Source organism: Cheilinus undulatus, linkage group 3 (genome assembly GCF_018320785.1).
Source record: "Cheilinus undulatus linkage group 3, ASM1832078v1, whole genome shotgun sequence".
NCBI lineage: Eukaryota > Metazoa > Chordata > Actinopteri > Labriformes > Labridae > Cheilinus > Cheilinus undulatus.
Genome location: NC_054867.1, coordinates 15,211,374 through 15,232,513, shown reverse-complemented (window position 1 = coordinate 15,232,513; position 21,140 = coordinate 15,211,374). Strand labels below are relative to the sequence as shown.

The 21,140-nt window shown below is 39.5% G+C and overlaps 1 protein-coding gene across 1 annotated transcript in view; it reads right to left on the bottom strand.

Moving 5' to 3' along the window:
- Window positions 1-21,140, bottom strand: part of itpr1b (inositol 1,4,5-trisphosphate receptor, type 1b) — a 138,652-nt gene that overhangs the window by 40,567 nt on the left and 76,945 nt on the right. The window contains exons 44-50 of the mRNA XM_041783677.1: window positions 19,285-19,469; window positions 5,678-5,861; window positions 5,097-5,359; window positions 3,529-3,729; window positions 1,567-1,677; window positions 1,023-1,118; window positions 796-930 (exon numbers count right to left, since the gene is read on the bottom strand). Coding sequence (XP_041639611.1) covers window positions 796-930; window positions 1,023-1,118; window positions 1,567-1,677; window positions 3,529-3,729; window positions 5,097-5,359; window positions 5,678-5,861; window positions 19,285-19,469 — 1,175 coding nt within the window. The remainder of the gene's footprint in view (window positions 1-795; window positions 931-1,022; window positions 1,119-1,566; window positions 1,678-3,528; window positions 3,730-5,096; window positions 5,360-5,677; window positions 5,862-19,284; window positions 19,470-21,140) is intronic.

The following is a 21,140-nucleotide window of genomic DNA, read 5'->3' as shown; positions in this document are numbered from 1 at the left end:
TCCCTCAAAGATAAACTTATTTTGCCTTAAATGACAACTGAAATGTGACACCCTTGCTACTAGCACATTAGCTCCCCAACCACGCTCAATTCTTGGATGGTTTTGAGTGTGCTTGTAGTTCCTCTCAGTATGAACCCACTTTGTGCACTTGTCCATCGTCTAAAAACCAGATCAGACGTTTGATGGCCAAGACTCTTTGAAACACTCTTCCTTTAAATCTACACTCTGTGGTATTGACTGACACTTAAAAAAACAAACAAACAAACAAAAAAACAGTCCAATACATTTTTTTTTTTCAGATTTGCTTATGACCACCTGATTTCATATTACTATGAGTACAGTTATTGTGTTGTATTCCATATTTTTTGTCGATGTTGTTACTGTTTGGTTGTTTTAAAAAGCAATTTATGGTGACTTGCTCTGTAAAAGCTACTCTTAACTTGACTTTCTTACTTAAATCTGATTATGTGATCAGTTGAGATGTGCTGAATCATTTAGCCAGCATGACTGGTTTTAAACAACCGGCCACAGTACATGCAGTTTGTTCTTTCTTCGAATGCAAGACATTTGCTTTCTTAGGCCCAAGGCTGAAGCATTTGGATTGACTATTGTTGTTGCATAACTTATTACTGTCATTAACCTAAATCATGGTGGAGCAGCACACAGAATGTAGAAAAGCAGGTATCACATGTCAGTACACAAACATGCAGGAATGGTAAGACATTCAAAACATTCATATGTGACTGTACGTGTGCCACAGTATTGTTAATGTGTCTGTCTCAGTGTCAAGCTTACTTGATGGGCTAAGATGTAGATATTGTGGCCAACATTTCGTGGCGATGCAGATCGCTCCTCTTCTCCATCCTCACCCTCCTGTGGCTCCTCCACCTCGATCTCCCCCTGCATGTAAGCTTTTTTGATCACCTCCACCTGCAAGATTGCAGAACACATCGACTCAAGCATGTGATTGCAGATCACATCGACCCAAGCATGTGTTATAGTTTATATGGTAAGTTACACACCAACTCTTTAGGCCTCATGTTGTACAGTATCCTCTCAGCATTCTCACTGTCATGGCGGCTCTCCATGATTGCAAGGAGAAGCTTGGAGGCATTATTCTGTAGAAAGATGAGAGTGCAGGTAAAAGACCATAATTAACTCAGGTTTCATTTGTGTACTGTGAGTTGAACTAACCAACAGTGTGATCAAATGTTTTTGTCTGTGAAGATTCTCAACCATTCAGGTCATGAGAATTCAAAAGTTGATCCAAAAGTCAACTGGGCTTGGCTGAAATTCTTGAAGACATTGCTAATTATGCACTGAGAGAAATATTGCTGCATAAAGTTCAAGACTTTTAAGATCCACTTCAATTATATCATTTATTTGTTAATTATTTGTTAGTTTTCTCTATTGTTTACATTGAACACTCAGTGATTGTAGATTAAACATCCGTATAAGAGTGGTTCAACACTGTGAATAAAAGGTTGCAAAAATGTACTGATATCTTATATCAACTGCAAGTGTGTTGAAGTGTTGTTCTCCATGAACCAAACAATAATTACTCACTTTGAGTTCCAGCACCAGGTCAATCCTCTTCTTGCCGAGGGGGTTGATGTCATTGAGGATGAGTGCGATTATGATGTCTATACCGTTACACTCATGAGTGGCAATGCAGTTCTGAGGATCAAATGAAATTCATTTCAAGATTATGTTGGAATAGGAAGGTTTCAAGTGTTAATAACCAGTGACAACATGCTGGTAACTGGAAATACTGTCACTTATATTTCAAATCTTCTGATGCAGTTTAGGTTTTAAGACATATTAACCTTTAATCTAGCAGTCAGACTCTTGAATTTCAGTATAAATTAAACAACATGACTTATATGAATGTTTGAAAGACCTTTTCGAAGCAAAAATGTCCAAGACTTCAAGAAAAATGAACATGCTGTCACAGTCTTACCAGTTATATTCTTTTTTTTCTCTTAAGATTTTTGGGGACATTTTTAGCCTTTAATCGGAGAGGACAGAATGGTTGATAGTGTAGGAAATCAGGGAGATTGAGCGGGGAAGGCAACCAAGGTCAGTTGTGAACTTAGGCCGCCTGCTTGGAATACTATCTTCTGCTCATGGGTTGTAATCAAACCACTAGGCCATCAGCATCCTTGCTGATGAAGTGTTCAACAAAATGAAGTCAAAACAAGGATGCTTGCACTAAACAACCAAGCATTAGCATTATACCTATTGAAGACTGGCAGAGTGTTTTGCTGCATGCAGCTGCTGCATGTGTCTACTCCGGCAGGCACCAGTCATGCCCTGAAACGACTTAAGTAGAGATGTTTTGTTTCCCTAAGTATTTGTCTCTGAAGTCTTAAATTTGGCATGCATGTGCATGTGTTAAGTTAGTAATTTTAATATTGTAACAGGCATTTTTTTCTTCAGTTGAACCCTGTGACGATCCAATTTGTTAATTTTAACAACTGTGCACGGCCATAAACTAATGTGCTAGGCCATTTTTCATAGTTGTTGGTGATGTAAGTTTTCTTTAGTTCTGTGAACAACTTTGCATAGCCAAGTATTTAAATTTAACTATATATACACCATTACACCAAAAAAATTCAATTGGCCCTTTACTGATCCTCTGATTGGTTTGCTGACCCACCAATCAGAGAGCGCTCCTTTACAACACTGTACTCAAGCTCCATCCTCCCAGTTACTTTAGCTAATCAAACCTCCATGGGTTCTGTACCATTTAGACAACTGAAAATATTGAGGGGGTTGACAAAGGGGTCAACTGATACCAATTTATAGAAAGAATCGTCTTATATTTCTTATTTAATAATAATGTACTGGAGGTAGTGACAATAAAATAACACAAGCTCCCACACTGACTGGCTTAGAGTAAAAGGGCAAAGCTCGTGTTTACAAGAGCCACCATTTATCACACAAACAAACACAAATGTGTAATTCCAGCAAGTCTGTTTTTGTCTTTTGAAAAGGGGCAAGAGCCAAGCATTTGTTTAGTCTGGCACTCCCCTTCTACCAATGTTTTGGGGTACTGAGTTCAAACAGGGACTGCATTATGACTGTTAATTGTTTAGTCATGCCAGTTAGACATTTGCCAAGAAATGACCCCACATCAGCCCAAACAGATGATGCCACCATCATGTGAGAAGCAAAGCTAATCCATATCAAGAAACAATCCAGTTTATTCTGGGTTCAATGCCCAGAATAAGCTGGTGGTGTGACACTGCAACTTTTTAAGTGCTATAACTGAAACTGGGCATGAAGAGAATCCTGCTTGTGGTGGATAAGGTATGATTTTTGAGATGAAAAGGCCACTCTGAAAAAAACTGAAAATGACAGAGTTTGAATAAAAGCAAACAACTTAAGATCAAAATGAGAAGGAAGCTCTGCACTGTTAAAGCAGTCATATGAAGGAAAATTAAAATGCAAAGAAACTGCAGGCTCTGCTAAAACAGTTTTAAAGTGTAAGCTTCAACACTCATGATGTATGTTCACATGCATCACCTGGTTCTCATGACAGGGACCTTGGCAGTACTCGGTCAGGCTCTCCACAGTCTGGTTGATGAGCCCTACGTTCTTCTCATTGATGTAGAGACCCAGCAGACCGAGCCCCCCTGTGGTGCTGCCACAGATACAGTCCAGGAACTGAAGTGTCTCACACACCAGATTATAGTTGTTCTTGTTATTCTGGTTGCGCAGAAAGTTCTGGAGATGGAAAACATATTAATGATACTGTCATAATTACTGCTGTCTAATCAGTCAATCTCACGGCAGCAACCAATACATGAAAGTGTGTAGATATGGCCAAGATGATCTGCTGAAGTTCACACTAAGCATCAGAATGAGGAAGAAAGGGGATTTAAGTGAAAGTACCATGGTTGTTGGTGCCACATGGGCTTGTCTGTGTATTTCAGAAACTTCTGGGATTTTCATGTGCCACCATCGCTAGCATTCACAGTGAACATAGTCCAGCATGCATATTTGAATTGGACTGTACCTTTTAGTGTCCATGTGAACAGAGAAGTTTAAGTCTCTGATCAGAATTAATTTTTAGAAAAACTTCTCATGTGACCGTCACTAATGACTTCCCTTTAATATCAAAATTGATTCTCTATGCTGATGACACCAATATTTTCACAGATAAAGATTAATAGAAGTTGATTGCTCCCAAAACAGGGTATTAGATTGGACTGACCACAGGTTCTAGTCCAATGTTTTATCTCTTAATAATCCTCAAGCGTAAATGTAAAACTCTCTCAATATCTTGTCTACATACCAAAATACATTGGTTGCTGCCATGTGATTAGCAGTGCATTACTGGCATAATTGCGTTTATGTGCCTGATAAAGTGATTGTAGTTTTGAACCAGTATTCTAGACTACAAGTAATGAAACAAAACTGATAAGCTTGAGGTCTAGGAAATAATGACCAGAGAGCTGAAGGCAGCTTATTTGTCAGGATTTATCATAGTATTTCTGGAGGCTTCAACAAATGAAATCCAAGATGCAGTTTTTCCTTACTTGTACTTTCTTTCTCTGAGGGGAGACATTTATCAGTTCTAAGGTAAATGCTTCAATCTACTTTTGTTTTCGTCTACAGCTGCCAGACAATTTACTCCATGTCTCCGGAAGGAACAGCTACATCTCAATGAATTGATCATCTGTGCTGCCTGGCCGGCAGAAAATCAATATCTTGCACCCACACAGGGTCATGGCAGAGACAGAGTGATTCAGCAGAGGCAAGTGCTACATTAATGAAGGTCTGCAGCGGTTTGAGATGTAAACAAAATCAGAGCAAAAAGGAAGTCGTCTGTCTGTGCTGCTGGAGCTTGCCATTACTAAACACCGACACACTCCTCATAGTGAAACCAGACCAAGACACACCAGATATGGAAACAGCTGCATCAGGAAGTTCCATGCCTATTTTCTACACTGTTTCGTTTCTGTATAATTGAGTGTGGTGATAGAAATTCAGAGCACAGGTCACAAAATGTCAGGGGTGAGGTAGGAGAGCGGGTGTTTAGGACAGAAAACAAAACCCTACAGAGACAACAAGTGGGTGTAATGGCTGACCTGCAGATCTCTGTTGTGGTTTTCACAGAGCAGCTGCATGAGCCGCAGGATGGGCTGCATGATGGTGATGTTGACGCTCATCTCGCCTTCCTCCTGGCCCTTATCAGCAGTCGGGACAGGAGTACCTTCGGCAGCTGCTTGATGCTCTTCCGCTTCCACCTCGCGGCGATAGGTGTTAAAGGCTTTCTTAGTGACTGCAGAAGCCTCCACCAGCTGCTCCTTCACCTCCTCTGTCACTACTGCCACCACTGGAACATCTTTGACTGAGCACAGGTAAAGATCTAGTCAGAAACCTGTTAAACTTAACACACAATGCTCACTCAATAAATACATATATGCTGATAAGCATCATAACTCAATGGCATGGATCATTCATAGGCACTTTAATCTTTTTTTTTTTTTTTTTTTTTTTTTTTAACCAAGACATGGTTTAAGAAAAAAAGGGTACATAAAGTGCAAGAAAAACAACAAACCAACAATAAACAATGGAAATCTCAGCTTTTAAGTTGAGTGCATGTCATTTATTAAAATTAAACAAAGGTATATCCATGATGTCATGACCTCAACTCTTGACCCTTCACCTTTCTTGCGTGCTGGCATGTCTTTGTCTGGAGGTTCCTCATCCTTCTTCTTGCTGCCCAGGTCACTCGTATTTACAGTCACAGTGGCTTTAATCTCCTGCTGAGCCAGCTTCATGCGCTCATAGAACACTTTGAAGAATTTTTCTGACTTGTTGTCCCCCGTTAAACGGTTGTAGAAGGATCTCTGGAGAAACATTAAAAGAAAGGTAAACACACCATTAGGTAGGGCTGGGCCATGTGAACCAAAAATCATATTTCAATGTTTTTTAGCTGAATGACACGATACATACATCTCAATATTTTTTCTCTAAGAAATGACAAATGCTTGTCACAATACCAGAGCTCGAAACTTTGATATGAGTCTAGGACTGAGGCCACTAATTAGCGGACTGTGGTCCAGATCTAGACTCGTGCGTCCTTTCCATATCATTCTGATGACCACTCCTCTCTCACCCTGTGCAGCTTTTTTACATTTACTGGATCTCTTTTAACCAAGCCAAGCTTCTCTTGTCTGTGCAGTAGCTACATGCGACACTACTCAGCCAATCAGACACTTCACTCAGAGGAGGCACTGCCGGTGAAGACGGCAGGTGGGTGAGCAGCCTGCAGCTGCAAAGATGCACAGAGAGGCAGGGGAAGTTTCAGAAACACAGCAGAGCAAGTGGCTTACAGAAGAGTGGAGACATTGAAATTGGGTTTGGCGTCCATTCCTCACGCAGGCAGATTAAAACTAGCATGCCTCGTATACTTCAGTACACTTGCAATCATTAAATGTGGTTATGTCAAATATAACTGAGTCAAAGCACACGTTTTTTAACAACCACACTGATATCTGATCTGAGGAAGTGGAAAATAAACATCCATAGCCTGATCAGATCAATGACAGTCATTCCTGACCAATGATGCTCCCTTAAAGGTGTTTTAGCTTCAGGTCAAAATGTTAACCCCTTAATTACTCCAGGATTTTCTGGTAAAGGCCTGATTTCAGCTTAGATTTAAAATGCTACGCACAGGATGAACAGGAGGCAGAGACAGAGAAAAGACAAATTTAGAGCTGATTTAATGTTTTGATTTTTTTTTTTTTATTTAAACACTTGCTTTGCTATCTAGAAAAAAACAGAGAGAGAACCAACACTTTGTCTTTTATTCAATTTTTCTAAATTAAGCTTTTTTATGTGAACCATGTATTTTTTTTTATGTATATAACAGATTAGATGATATGCTGGAACTTCGCTCAAGGAAATTTTGTCAACTCGGACCTCCAAGAACTTTAACTGATGAACCCTGGCCTAGGACAAAGCTTCTTTTCAAAAAAGTTGGAACACTGTGCAAAATGTTAATTGCTCTTCCTCCTCACCAGTTTTACTTATTTTTTCTGAATTTTGATAATGTTTTTGTGCTTTTGGGCTGACACCCTCTGTTTGGTTTGTTGATTTTCTGGTCGATGAAAAAGAGAGGGAGAAAGAAAGGGAGCATGCAGACATGTAAGATCAAGAAAGAGTGAGTGCTGGTAGATGCAGGTAAATCAGGTATTATTTCCTTTTTATTTCTTAGTAGCAATGCTTTTTGGGAAAAACTCGGAAACAGGCTGACATGAATGTGCAGGGAGGACCAGGGTTTGGTCCTCCCTGCTCCACTCTCGCTGCTCCACTCTCCATCACAGCCTTTTCTCCACTAGCCACGGTCAGCAAATATGTTTATTAAATCCCTTTAGATCTTGTTAAATGCACATGTAAATGTTAGCGTCTGTTATAGACAGATAGCAAGGGAGATGGGCAGAAATGTGTCATGCTCCCTGAAATTTTTTCTTAACGCCCCAACCTGCAGAAAGCAAGCCAGCCTTTACTATTACCATTATAAATATGACAAAAAAAATGAAAACATTAAGAAATTATCTGCTATGCTTTAACGGCCTGAAATGCTTAGTTTAAAGTTCATTTCGACTACCAGGAGGGTTCAAGGAGGACACTGTCATAGATTAAGTTTATCTGCTGATAGCGCACATTTTTCTTTGTGTTTAGATCTTTTCAAGAAATTAAAGGATATATAACTTTTTATATGCATCACTAAATGCATCTTTACCTTAAAAAATTGATATGCAAATAAAATTTGTATGTTCACTGCATTGAAAGGTAGCTTAAATTTGTTCTAAGTCTTTGTCTGGCTCAATAAAATAACAATTTCTATTTGCACTTGAGTTTAAAAATGATAAATGCTGTTATAAAAATGATCTTGAAAGTGTTACATTGCCCACCCTTGAACTGCAACATTAGCAATATTGTATTACCCTATATCAGGTTTAAAAATGTCTCAATATATTGACAAAACTGAGATATTTCCCAGCCCTATATTTACATTTGTTAACCCTTTCGAGTTTCTAAAAGATCAGAAACAAGTCAGTTTAAAAAATGCTTTCTGCTGTCACACTTTTCATACCATAAACTTTTGCCTTGCCAGAATTAGGATTCAACATTTATTTAAAAAAAGAAAAAAAAATCTTTTTAAAAGGTCAGATGTCAGTCTTTTTTAAATTTTGTAACATGTTGTCCTCTCTTTTCTAAACATTTCCGTGTTGTTTTTCTCACACTTTCTTAGCAATGCAGAAAGCCAGTGACTCTAACAGAAAAGTTATATAAGACTCCTCACAGCCCTAGGAAAACACGCTGCAAGGCCTCACCACGCTCACCTGATTTTACACCATCTGCTCTCTGCACCCTTGGCGTTACATGGTTTTGGCACCCTGACGACTATGCACTGTGTTAACACATGCAAAACAGACGACAAAATTGAAGGCTATCTTGCAGCCAAGGCCAAACAAATTTACTTCTGCAGACATAACCACACATGCACTAGAGAACATGCACAACTTCACCAGGATGCATGTGCATCTGTACAAACAAAGGTGTGTCATTACAGCACATTGAAAAATAGAATCTACCAAGTATGAGTTACAGCAGATCAAACATTGTTGCTTTTATGAGCTTTTGAACTTTGCAACAGCAGGGCTTCATTCAGCAAGAGTGTGATGTTTTTTAATTATGTAACAATGGAGCTTTATTCAGCATGACTATGAGGTTTGTAGAGATCAGGTGAGGAAGTGAAAGCTCTACCTGTAACTGGACTGTGAGCAAAAATCTTGTTTTAAAGGCTTGTAAGCCTGGAGCTGTTGTTTTCCTGCAACAGGCTCATATGTTCTGTCCCATTTTCTCTCGACAATCCCTCCTTACATAAGACCTGTAATCAGCTGAGTGGTTACAGTCAGGGCATACAGCGCCTCAGCTCTAACACTGTTACATCAGTCCACAGAGGGTGAGCACTGGAGAGTGAGAGAGGGAGGGAGGAAAACCCTGCCCTACTTTTCAGTGCCAGAACGGCACGAAGTGAGCGTGTGGTGTGAGAGGGAGGGTCCAAAAGTGGTAAAGAAGGTAGGAGGGTTTGATGCAAGCAGGACTTATCACATAGATTGATTCCGGGGCACTTCTGAAACCATGTTATGTAACTCTCTTTCAGGTTCAGCATAACTCCATTAAGTTTCTGAATGAGGGGAAGACATGCAAACAAAGAGGTAACATGCAAGCACCGTGCAAGGGGACTGAGGTGACGTTATCTGTTTGGAAAATCTCGAAAATAAGAAACCTATTCAGTGATAATCTTTGCAGCGTCACCTGACTCAAGTCCTGAGGGAGGCAGAACACTAAAAGCATTTAGAGTTGTTTTCCTTCTCTTTTTATGCAACAGTTCTTCTCTCTTGTTTTTCAAGATGTTAACATGCTGTTGACAAGATAGGGTCATTCATTGATAGTGATCTGATTAAGAGTCAGCAGAAGACTTATATAAGCTGGCTGACTTTTCCAAACAGAGACAACAGCTTGAGGACAGCAGTTTTACAAGGTTACAATATTAAATAGAACTCATGACTGTGGCCATAAAAACTCAATTTCTTCACTGATGCAAATGGAATTACACTGTCAACACTTGTCTGAGAGAATATGCAGAAGGAAAAAGGAGTGACAAACAGCTCCTATTCCCTTGGCTCTTTCTGCAGAAATAACCCTCAGTAATGTGAAACTTTTTAGACAGCTTCAGTGCATGTGCAGAAAGTTACTCTGCTTCTTTAGATAACAGGATTTAACAATGTTTTGTCTGTTTCAGGCTGGATTTCTGCATGGCTGCCTGTTTAACATTTCAAAATACTGGAAAGATGATGCAAATATTGTTGCATGTACTGTATTAGCATTACTGCAAAATAATGCCACAAGCTTGAAAAAGCCTTGGCTTCTCTTGTTAATTCATACCAAAAATAAATAGTAAAGTAGTAAAGATGGTCTGTAGTGAGCAGGTAAGAGCACAGGTTCATAGACATAGAAGTTCTGAAACAGACTCTTACATTTTTCTTGCTATTCTCTTTTCCCTTATTGGTGGCGAAGCTGATACGCGATTTGATACAGTGATCAGTGATCACATAACAAACAAGTTTGTAAAACAACCACTTTAGACAATACTGGATTTAGTCCACATTTCTCAACAACAACTGCTGAGTCATTCTTTAAAGAAAATGGTCAGTCAGCCACAGCTCTCCCCCCTGAGGCGGCTTAGCCCTTTACGTGCCCGACTACAGATCCACTAAGCCCCCTGGGAGCCGTCCTGATCCTGCGGCTGCCATTCATGTTCAGCACAGCAGGTTAAGGTTGGCTGTAATTCATTCTCCCTCCCGACAGATTCAACATGGTGGCACAGCTGGGCTTCCTCTCTGATTATTCTATGCTTTTACTTTTCTCTATATTCCCTGTCAGCTGCCACCCAGGCTCCTGGCATCAACATGGGCCAGTTATGTAAGGCCTGTTTATACCACCAGCTCACTTTCTCTCTTTATACGTCTCCCGCCTCTTCAGGCTGACACCTTTGTGAGTGACAAAGCTATCTCTGTTCTCATTGGAGGGCCTCAGCGGCGTACTTCACGCCCAGCCTCAACTGGAAACCACAGATTTGGTCTGAAGATACAGCTAAAATTTCAAAAAGACGATTGAGGTTATAAAAAGAATGAAAAAATGACTTGAGCTGTTGAGATTCTGAGAAGAAATCCAGCAAAGCAAAGTCTAAGTTGTCTCTGTTGTAACAACAACAAAAAATTAAAAACCAGTCATCCAATGGCTGTACAGGCCTGGACTACAAATTAAATTCTACAAACTATAAACTGAATTTGAAAAGGAGAGTGTCAGAGCTCTCTTTGTAGCTGAGTGAGAGCTGGTATGTTGTTGACAATGATGCCTGGAAACTCATGCAGAGCCTTTTTAAAGCTTTCCAGGAGGCAGCTGTAAAATGAGCCTGATAGCGACGAGTCGTTCATGAACGAGTCGATACAAAGAACCGACTTTTTCATGTAAGCGACAGGAGCCAGTTCCTGTTGGTCTATCAGCTGCCTTTTTCCTACTGTTGTTATTTAAGGGAATAATCTTTTCTTCTACGTTTTCAGCCACAGGTGCACCAAGCACAGAGAATTAGTACTCAATAGTTTGAAATATTATTTCATTCCAGAAGTGTCAAAACTCAGCCCAATAGCAGGTTTCATCCTGCCCACAAGACATTGAAGGGTGATGAATCATTGTTGAAAAATAGTCAAATGAGATTTCCAAGTATTTGAAATGTATGCATGTATTTCACTCAAATTTTTCTAATGTTTTGCAGGGATGGGTATGAGTATTCCAGTACTCGAGTACTGGATATGGCCATCACTATTGGTTCTTTGCAGAGGGCACCACACAGCAGCAGAGAATTTTCCTTGGGGGGTAATTAATGATTTCTAAGACCAAAAAGGCCATGTTTTGAGCTGTTAATGACTACGCCAAGCATTTAAAGTGTGAAAATATAAACATTCTTAAGTCTTAAGCTTCTTTTGTGTCCTCAAAGTAGTGAAATAATCAGGCAAAACAAAGTTTTAAAAAGCTCATGGAGAAATGGCAGCAGGCAGGAATTAAAAAAAAAAAAAAACTATGTCTAGAGCCTGGACGAGCAAAGTCACATGTATGGTCGCTCATGTATGGTCTGTTTCCACGAATTGGTCCGGTTTGGTTCAGGACAGTTTTGCCATGGTTTAGCAGTGAATCTGTCATCTGGCAGTGGTTCAGATTTCAAACGGAAGACCTCAAAGAAAAGGCAAAATTTTATAAAATATGCAGCAAGATCACACTGAGATAACAACTGTAGTAAAAGTATAAATCACCAAAGACTTGGTGCCAGTAAGTGTTAAAAACCCAGGATTTAAAAATCTCAAAGAAACTTAATCAAAATATACCACTTTTTTTTTTTTTTTTGCTGGAAACTCCCTGCCAGGTTTGTACACGTAGATAAGAAAACAAGCAGCCAACAAATGTGGCTTCTCCAAAACTACAGATCTGTGGTCTCAACCTGACAGATGATAACTTTGACAACTAGTGAAAATGTTTGTTCCTCTAAGTGAGCTTTCACAATTTCATATCATGGAACTTGTCAGAAAATCCTCAGGTGTTCATCAGCACCTGCCTGAACAGGTCAACAAGAGTTTTTGCCATTGGGTGCATCTTGTGATTGGTGAGTATTTGTGTAGGTTTGCTGCACCCTTATTGAGGAACATAATGTGTTTTTTCATAACCAATAATAGTAAAATAACAGAGAAAAAATTTCATAACTTTCCATTAACAATAAAAGACTGAGAGAGTATTTCATGATTGTTTTAGCTGAAGGCCTGTTATGGTATCTTTCATTTCTATTAGTAAAAGGTTGCAAGTGATATATTTTATCTTTTAAAAATGTGCAAATTTAACTTAATATTGATTTTACCCTTTAAAAATACAGATCTTAAAAAATCTTACAGAAGGGTTTACTTTAATTATCATATTGGTGCCATTTTATACAACGAATGGCTGAATTAAACATTTATACTGTAATTTAGAGGAGATTTCAAAATCACTATACAGCCTAAAAACATTGGGATATTGGTTTTAGGCTACATCACCCAGCTCTACCGGTATCATATTGGTTTTTGGTATCTATCTCTAGTCTAAAGGGAGATATGACTCAAAAGGCAAATGAATAATAAGGCCTTAAGTTAGCACTGGTTAGCAGTGATGACACCAGAGTAGAGAAGGGTAGCCTGCTAATAATAAAAAATAAGGACTTAAAATAGGCTCATGCTCAGTTCTGTGAAAGGAGAAGGCTTCAGCAAGTTGATGGTATTTATCCAACCAGAGTAAAAGGGCAGCAGAGCTAAGTGCTTATCTGTGACTACAGACAAGTGGACAGATTTCTCCATGAAGTCATATGTTACTGTTAGCTAATTTGTCTCAGAGGAGCATGTTTTGGTCCATGGAAAAAGTCTGTACCATCACTTTCATACTGCAAAGCTTCATATTAATGCTTTAATTATATTTATATGGTTTAATCACAAACTTGAAAAGCACTTGGATAGCGCAGACCTCCACCATTAGCCCTATCTCCCAATAGTGAAGAATCCTTTTAAAAGTTCCAGGATCTGTCCACCGTGCCCCCCACCACAGCATTCGCCAACTACTCCATCCCCGGAGGGGTGGAAACACGGTTAGGCAAAGCATTGCCTTTGCTATGGGCAGACTGTCATGGCAGAAGCATTGCCTGCTGGTGACAACAGATGCACTGACAGTCTCACCCATGGTCTCACTGGACGACTGGAAGTCATAGCAGAGGGTGAATGTTCCTCTAATCCTCCCAGCATTGTGAGTATTCTCCCTACAATTTGCTGTCTTTCTCTCTGTTACGCTCCGACTCGTCTCCTTGACCGGGCGTGCATCTTTCAAGGTCTATGAACTCTAAAACTTTGAATAGAAACACACCCAAAATGCTGCTGGGATTGAAATTACTCATGTCTGCCATCTCCTGGTGTAAAGTGGTAACAGCGCAGACCTCCACCATTAGCCCTATCTCCCAATAGTACAGAATCCTTAAAAAAAATCCTGAATCCAGACGGTGATCCGGATCACTCCCAAAATCACTCCCATAATCAGTTCTTCCTTGCGCCATTTCTGATATTTCCTGAAAATTTCGACAAAATCCGTCTACAACTTTTTTAGTTATGTTGCCAACAAACGAACAAACCCACCCGATCAAATAACCTCCTTGGCGGAGGTAACAAGAACCTTAATAACCTTTTTATTACTGGGATTTGAAGTACTGATAGCAGCATACCACCAGCAGGTCTGTGCACAATGTATTTGTTTTTTTATGTAATTAGCATTCATAAGGTCAAGCAAGTACTCAAGTAATTAAGTTACTATAAAACCCTATCTCTAACACATATCAGCTGCAGGATAAATCTTTGCTAAATTTGGTTGATTTAATAAATGTCAGAGCAGCACCAACTGAAGAGCCAAAAGAGCAGTCTGCCACTAAGTTGAGCCAAATGATCCGTATCACTATAACGAGCCATAATTCCCATCACTAGAACCTGAGCCGAGCAGGGCTGGAGGGAGTAAATCATGTTTGGAAGGGTCTGAGGGTAGCAGCGTGCCACGACAAGCCTGTTGAGTAAGAGTGGTGGCACCTGTTTGCTCCTGTGACAGTTAAGGATCTGAGGTCATGAAGACAGCGTCGGCTAGATGGATGGTGGGCTGGAAGGAGCAGAGCTTCTGCACTTCTTCTCTTACATAATACAGGCACACACTCTCTCTCTGAGGGCTGTTTTTGGAATGAGCTTTCTAGCCTCTAAGTTTATCCAGGAGTGTATCCGTGTGTTTGTGCATGTGCTGATGGTGTGTACGGATAAGTTTACATCAGTGCAGTTTGATACTGTGATACACAGTGTGTGCTTAAGGCCTTCTTAAGTAAGTTTCCCAAGTTAATGCTTGTATACCAGTGAACGAGCATGAGGGTGCTGCAGAAGCTATCATGCTCATCACACTTGAAGTTGGTGGTGAATATTTACAGAAAATTATGTGGGTCAATTAATAGCTTTAGATGCAGCAACCTTGCATAACCTGCAATCTTCTGCCAAAATCTATTAAAATATGCCATTGAGCAGCACATTACCATCTGTTTGAAAATAAAAATCCCATTGGTTTCACTGGTAGCCTGTATTTTATGTGATTAAAGAGACCATCCCATTTTATACTAGAGTTTAAGTTTTCATTTACCTGCTGCAGGACCATGCATGCTCTCGTGCTTCTCTGGTTAGCATGTCAGCTCCAATTCCCAGTTTAGAAACACTTTTTGTAGCATGCCCTGACATCAGCTGTTTTTAACCAAGGTTTTAGTGCAACCAAAATACATTCTTGATACTTCTTAAAGAACATCTGGTGTACTCTTCATATGTAACTGTAATTTTTATTAACAAAAGCAACATATAAAAGTTGTAGTTGTCAATGACATCTTTATGAAACATGTTGTTGAATCTTATATTTCAGTCTTTACCTGGACCAGTGAGCCATCATGGTGGTAGTTCTGTTAGCAGATTAACATCTCTGTGGGGTGTCATGGGGGCCTGCTCAGTAAGGATGCCTTCACACCTATAGCTTGTATTCTTTGTTTCAATTCATGTGATGAGAATGTAATTTTGTTTTCACACTACATTATTCTAAAGTGGGCTGAATGACGGGCTGTCCTTGCACCGTTACGCCAACAACAAATGCCATGTCTCCCTTTCTAGGCACACTTTGCATTCACAATGCTATGTGGGTAGACCTGCAGTAGTGAGGATTGTAAATGCCACATCGACATGAAGGAAGATGTGCAAATTTATCAAAAAAGCCCATCTACCTAGATAAGACAGACAAAGAGAGACAGGAAACATGGAAAGAGACTGGGAGGAAGACACACATCAAACATCACTGAAACCTTTAATCAATCCTGCAACCAGTGTGCCGAGGACCACAGCCTACGGGTGCCTGCTCCATCCACTGAGCCACTCGGTGGCCATATTTATCAAAAGTTTGACACCACTCACAAAACTGCAAGTTAGCAAACTCAGCGCATGAACAAGAGGGGCTTTCATCGCTCAGCTGGTGTTACCGTTTAATTTGTAACCATGCTGACTGGTGTTTTCATGAATTTTTCAACATTTGTATTAACTATTTATAGTCAGTCAGTCAATCAATCAAGCGCCAATTCATGACTGAAGTTATCTCGAGACACTTAACAAAGTGGGCAGATTTAGGCCGTACTGTCTGTTGTGGCCTATTATAATAGAGCAGTATTTATCAATATAGTAAAAACTATACTCTATTATAATAAAGACCAGCATTAATCACCAGGAGCACAGCACCAGCAGTATTAAGCCCTGTTACAGTGGCAGCAAAAAAAAAAAAAAAAAAAAAAAAAAAAAAAAATTTATATTTATATATATATATATATATATATATGTATATAAGGACTAGTAGGAGGCAGTAGGGGTGGGAGAAAAGCAGGATTAGGATAGGAGCAAGAGAAACAAAAAAAACAACAAATGAAAGACAAATATATGGCAGTTGTGGCCATAAACTTTTATCCAGTTTTGTAGAAATTTGCTAAAACCTTATTGATGATGGTGTAAATATGTGAAAAATTAGCACTAACAGCTGTGACTGATAGAAAACAGATGAATGCAGTATTAGCATTAGCAGCTAGGATAGTAATGAAACAGAAAGAACTAAAATTTAATATATATATATATATATATATATAATTTCACTGTTCAAGATAATGATAATAGAAGTAAGAATGATGTGAATGAAGCATTTCTTTAAACCATAAAACCTGTTTGAGTCAGTAGAGAAGCATTTATAGCAGTGTTTAAAGGAATAAAGCTGAGCTTTTAATGATGAGAAGGATAAATTCCTCTGGTTTAATGAACTGGATAAAATTCGGGGAATTGAGCTAGTTGCTGATCCAACTGATGTTCAGTCCTCTGATGGTCTGCTGATGAGACAGTGAGTCATGTTAGTGTGCCGCTATTTTGATGCTAATTCGTGCACAAACACCAAAAGCTTGTGAAGACCCTATGGGATTGCCAATGATCATTATTTTATCATCAGATGTAAACAGAGTTGCCTGACAGGTGAACTGCTGCTGCTGCTGCTTATTCTACTGGAGCGTAATGAGCCAACCAGTGATTAGTTCCTGCTGATTGCGTTCACACTGCAGATGAATGGCTCCAGAGTCTGATTGAAAGTGGGCAGAGACCACCTTTTCCAAGTGATCCTAGCTGTTTGTACCAAAACAGAGTTCAATTGTCTAAAACATGCTGTAGGTCCGAACAAACCAAGCCAAACAGGGAACGGCCTTTGATTTTGAACAACCTCTCCAGGTGTGAAAGCACACTGAGTTACACTTTAATTGTCTCAGTCTTTTAATAACACTTATCAAGAGCCCCTCATATGAAGACCACCTAGCACAGAGCTAGGCGCCCAGCTTAATTCACTGACAACATTATGCTTGTTTTTCCAAGTAATATTGTTGACTAGGCTATGACCCTGGATTACCTCAAACACAAACTGACTGCTTGGAAAAACTGTGGGCATGTTTTTGTCCTGCTTTTCATTTAGACAACAGAAACCCTTCTGTCCTGAAAAGGGGGCAGGCAACCCATGGTTATGTAAGAGAGGGAAATGTGGTGCATCTGCTGATAAGTTGTGAATTCACCCTGGATCACGCATGATCTTTTAACAGAGCTCACTTGTCCTTGTAACTTGTGAACAAAAGTAAGTTAAATAGTAAAAAAAATGACACAAGAAGCTTCTTTACAATTGTCTTTCATTCTACTTTTTGCACTGAAATTTATTTGCTCATTAGGTTCACTTTGAGAGAATATGAAAGTAAAAATGTCCTTGCTGCAGTATGGAATAAAATGTAGAACAGACATAGTACCTGAAGATTATTTGTTATAAGTGCAACTTGATAAATCTAGACAGCACAACAACTTTAAAGAAGGTCTTAAGATCATATCCAAAGCACTTATAAATACTACTTACTAAATCAAACCAGTATAGTTCCAGGATCTGTGGAACGTGTGGACCACAAGCTACTTTCAGCATTAGACTCTGAGCTTCGTCGTCATGCATCGACCTTAAAACAGGTCACACAGCACATGAAAAGAAAGCTGAGTCGACAAATTAGATGAGCTAATCCCTTCTCATGGAGGTTACTGGGAGTGGCTTTTCTCCCAGGTAGCTTTACACAATGACTGAAACCTTTGGAATCTCCTGTAAGGCCTGTGAGAGGTTGTGCTTTTTTGTGGCCCTTTTCAAGAGCAAAAACATGACCCAGTTAAGAGTCCAACTGGAATGTCAGGAGGCCCAGGACTCAGGGCAATATTCACCCAGGAAGAAAGGCACCAGCACTTTATGTAACAGGAGTCATGTGAGTGCCTTTGTGTACACTCTGGGAGGTCAGGCCTTGCTGGGTTGATAGGGCTGAGTTGTTTCATATGAGAAACAGGATTTCTACTCATAAATCAATGTGGAAACTAGAGCAAATACGAGTCCTGGTTCCACTGCAATCATATGCTAGAGTTACCTTTAAGTTAAACTTTGTTTGCTGGATGAAAATTACATCTTTTAATGTTTTGAGGACATTTTCAATGGTGATTCAATATAAAAATCATGTTCACATTCTTACTGAATGCTTAAAAATCAATGCAATTGAGTTTTAAAAAGCCTAAATTCACACTTTTCTTTGTAGGTTTCTTTGTCAGTCAGAAAGAACCCTTAATTATGGCCTGTTGGCTAACTCAGTTGACTTTCTAGTTATATAGTCAGGTTTTACAATACTTCCAAGTGAAAGTTTCAGTGTGTAAATCAAGATCTGATGTTATATCAAACTGTGGGAATAGTAATCCCAAAGATTCCACCCTTTGTAACGCAATGCAAATAAGAGCCGATTATGCAACAGGCTTGTTTATGCAAGACAACACACCAGAGCACACATGAAACCACAAAACCAAAATACACCAATAGATGGCTTACAAGCAGTAGATTCAAAGCCATATACTATACACATACGTCACCAAGGCATGCAGATGCGTGCACGCATACACACTAACATACCCACACCACCCAGCAGAGCTGAAATAATGAAGCAGCTATGTCCCTTCTCAACCTCCTTCCTGGGAGGTTTGCAAAGAGTTGCCTTAGCAACCCCTGCCTGCTGTGGGGTGGTGATGACGTGTTTGGCTGCATAGCTTTGACCTCTTCCAGCAGACCGTTCCTCTTCCTTTCTAACTTCCCTTTTTCTCCTCCACTTGCATGCAAGCTACGAACTTTCCCTTGTTATACAACTCAGAATGTCAATAAGTTCAAACTAGTCAGGTAGCTTTCTGCACCCAACTGTGAACTCATACTCATAAAGAATTTCCCTTGTCACGTTAAGGTCAGGCTCAGTAACGTCATTTTTCTTCTTTGATCGCACTGGAGGGTAATGATTTAAATAATTCACGCTGCAACTTCAAACCACTGAGATAACATCACCCTTTTGAGATTCTGCTCATGCTTCTTTGAAGGGAACGGTTTTACTAGTCCCAGTTAATTACAGGCTGGATGTGTGAGTGTTGTGCCTCATTTCCACTTCACACCAAGCCCCGTCTGCTCTGTTTGTGCCATGTCTTCTTGAACTCAGTGACCCAAGCTTACCTGTATGACCGTGTTTCCACCCTCCAGTAATGCAATGGCCAACAGTATGCTCTCCTGGAAGATCCGGTCACTGGTGGCATTCATTATGAGGTCAATGACTAGATCAGAAGCCCCTTCTTTGTCCAAGTGGCACTGGACCTCCGCCAAACTGAGCTCCCCTCGACCTCCTACCCCAGAGCTGACCACTGTAGGAAAAAATGTAAACATGAAAGTCATCAACATATTGCTCTTTTCTGATTTCAGATGGGTCAAAACCCCATAGGTACAGAAGTAAACATTAATATCATCGACATATTGATGTTCTCTGATTTCAGACAGGTTTAAAATACTCTGTGTACTGCAGTTTAAATTTAAATCATCTACATATCAATTTTCTCTGATTTCAAACAGACTGACCACTGTGTAGTAAACATTAATATCATTGACATATTGATGTTCTCTGATTTTAGACAGGTTTAAAATACTATGTACAGAAGTTAACATTAACATCGTCTAAATATCAGTGCTCTCTGATTTCAAACAGATTGACAACTGTATTGTAAACACTGATACCATGGACATATTGCTATTCTCTGATTTTAGACAGGTTTAATCACCTTGGGTACAGGAGTACACATTAATATTGGGCATGGGCCAGATCCAAACAATGTCGGTGCCAGGTCAAATATTTACAATCTTTTAAAATATTGTAGCTTGGACTGATGGCATACATGTTATCAATCAAAATTGTGAAGCAGTCACTGGGCTGTGAACACAGCACACGCTCACTCGAGGCACCACTGCTAGCTTAGCGGTGAGCTATGTGAGAGACAGCAGCTCAGTCTGAGTCGACTCATCATTATCATATTTACTCCTACACTAAAGACCTGTCTGAAAACCCAAATGTGATCTGTTTATGTCAGTATGATTAACGTAAAGCATGGTAAGCATGCAAAATGTGCTTTTTCTCCTCTCTGAGTTTGATGACTGTGTTAACTGCAACATGAAGGAGTCTTCTCAGTCTACCTATAGCTGGTTTTAATAGCTGGAGCAACCACAGCTTTAACAACTGTTTAAAGGTGTGTTTTTACACATCGACTACTACGATGATTCAAAGAAGCAGGCTGTGGTGTTTAGTGGGATTGGAGACACCACAATAAAGACAGCGAGGCTGACTGGAACTACGGTGGTAGCGGCAAAGTTAGACAAATGGTAAACATGGTACTTCCAACAAATCTTTCACAATAAAAGTCTGTAGGTGTTGTTTTCCCCGAGAGCTTTTATAGCAAACGCCCACATTAGGAAATAGTGTTTTCAGTGGGAGCTTGCTTTTATTTGTCAATTTTAAGTCTGTCAATCTGTTGCTTCCATCTGCAATAGTCCCCTGATATGTGTTGTATAAATTTAGTTAAATCATTGGCTTTATACTTCAAAGCCAAGAGACTCCAAGATGTTTTTTGTTGGTATGTATTTCTACATATGCACTTTTTATTCAGTGTTTCCTCATTATTTTAAACAGTCCGTTTGCTGCAGTTGCCCTGTGCTGCAGATGGTTGTCTGAAATTTCAGTGCACTGTAAAAATAGCAGCAACAATTGTAAACATTTTTTTGAAAACATTACATTGGTTGCTGCTACATGTTTCTACATAAAGCCAGCACAAAGTTTAAATAAATACAGTTTATGCAGTTCTATACATTTTAAAACATGTTCTGATCTTTGAATAAGAAATACAGTTTGAAGTTTACTTAAGTTTTGTGTAGCCTTACACAAATATCACTAAAAACAATATGAATGTTAATCAGGATTTGAAAAGAAATCATATCAGATTTCATATCAGGTATGATGAACTGGAAATGGATCAAGGCTAAAACAAAAG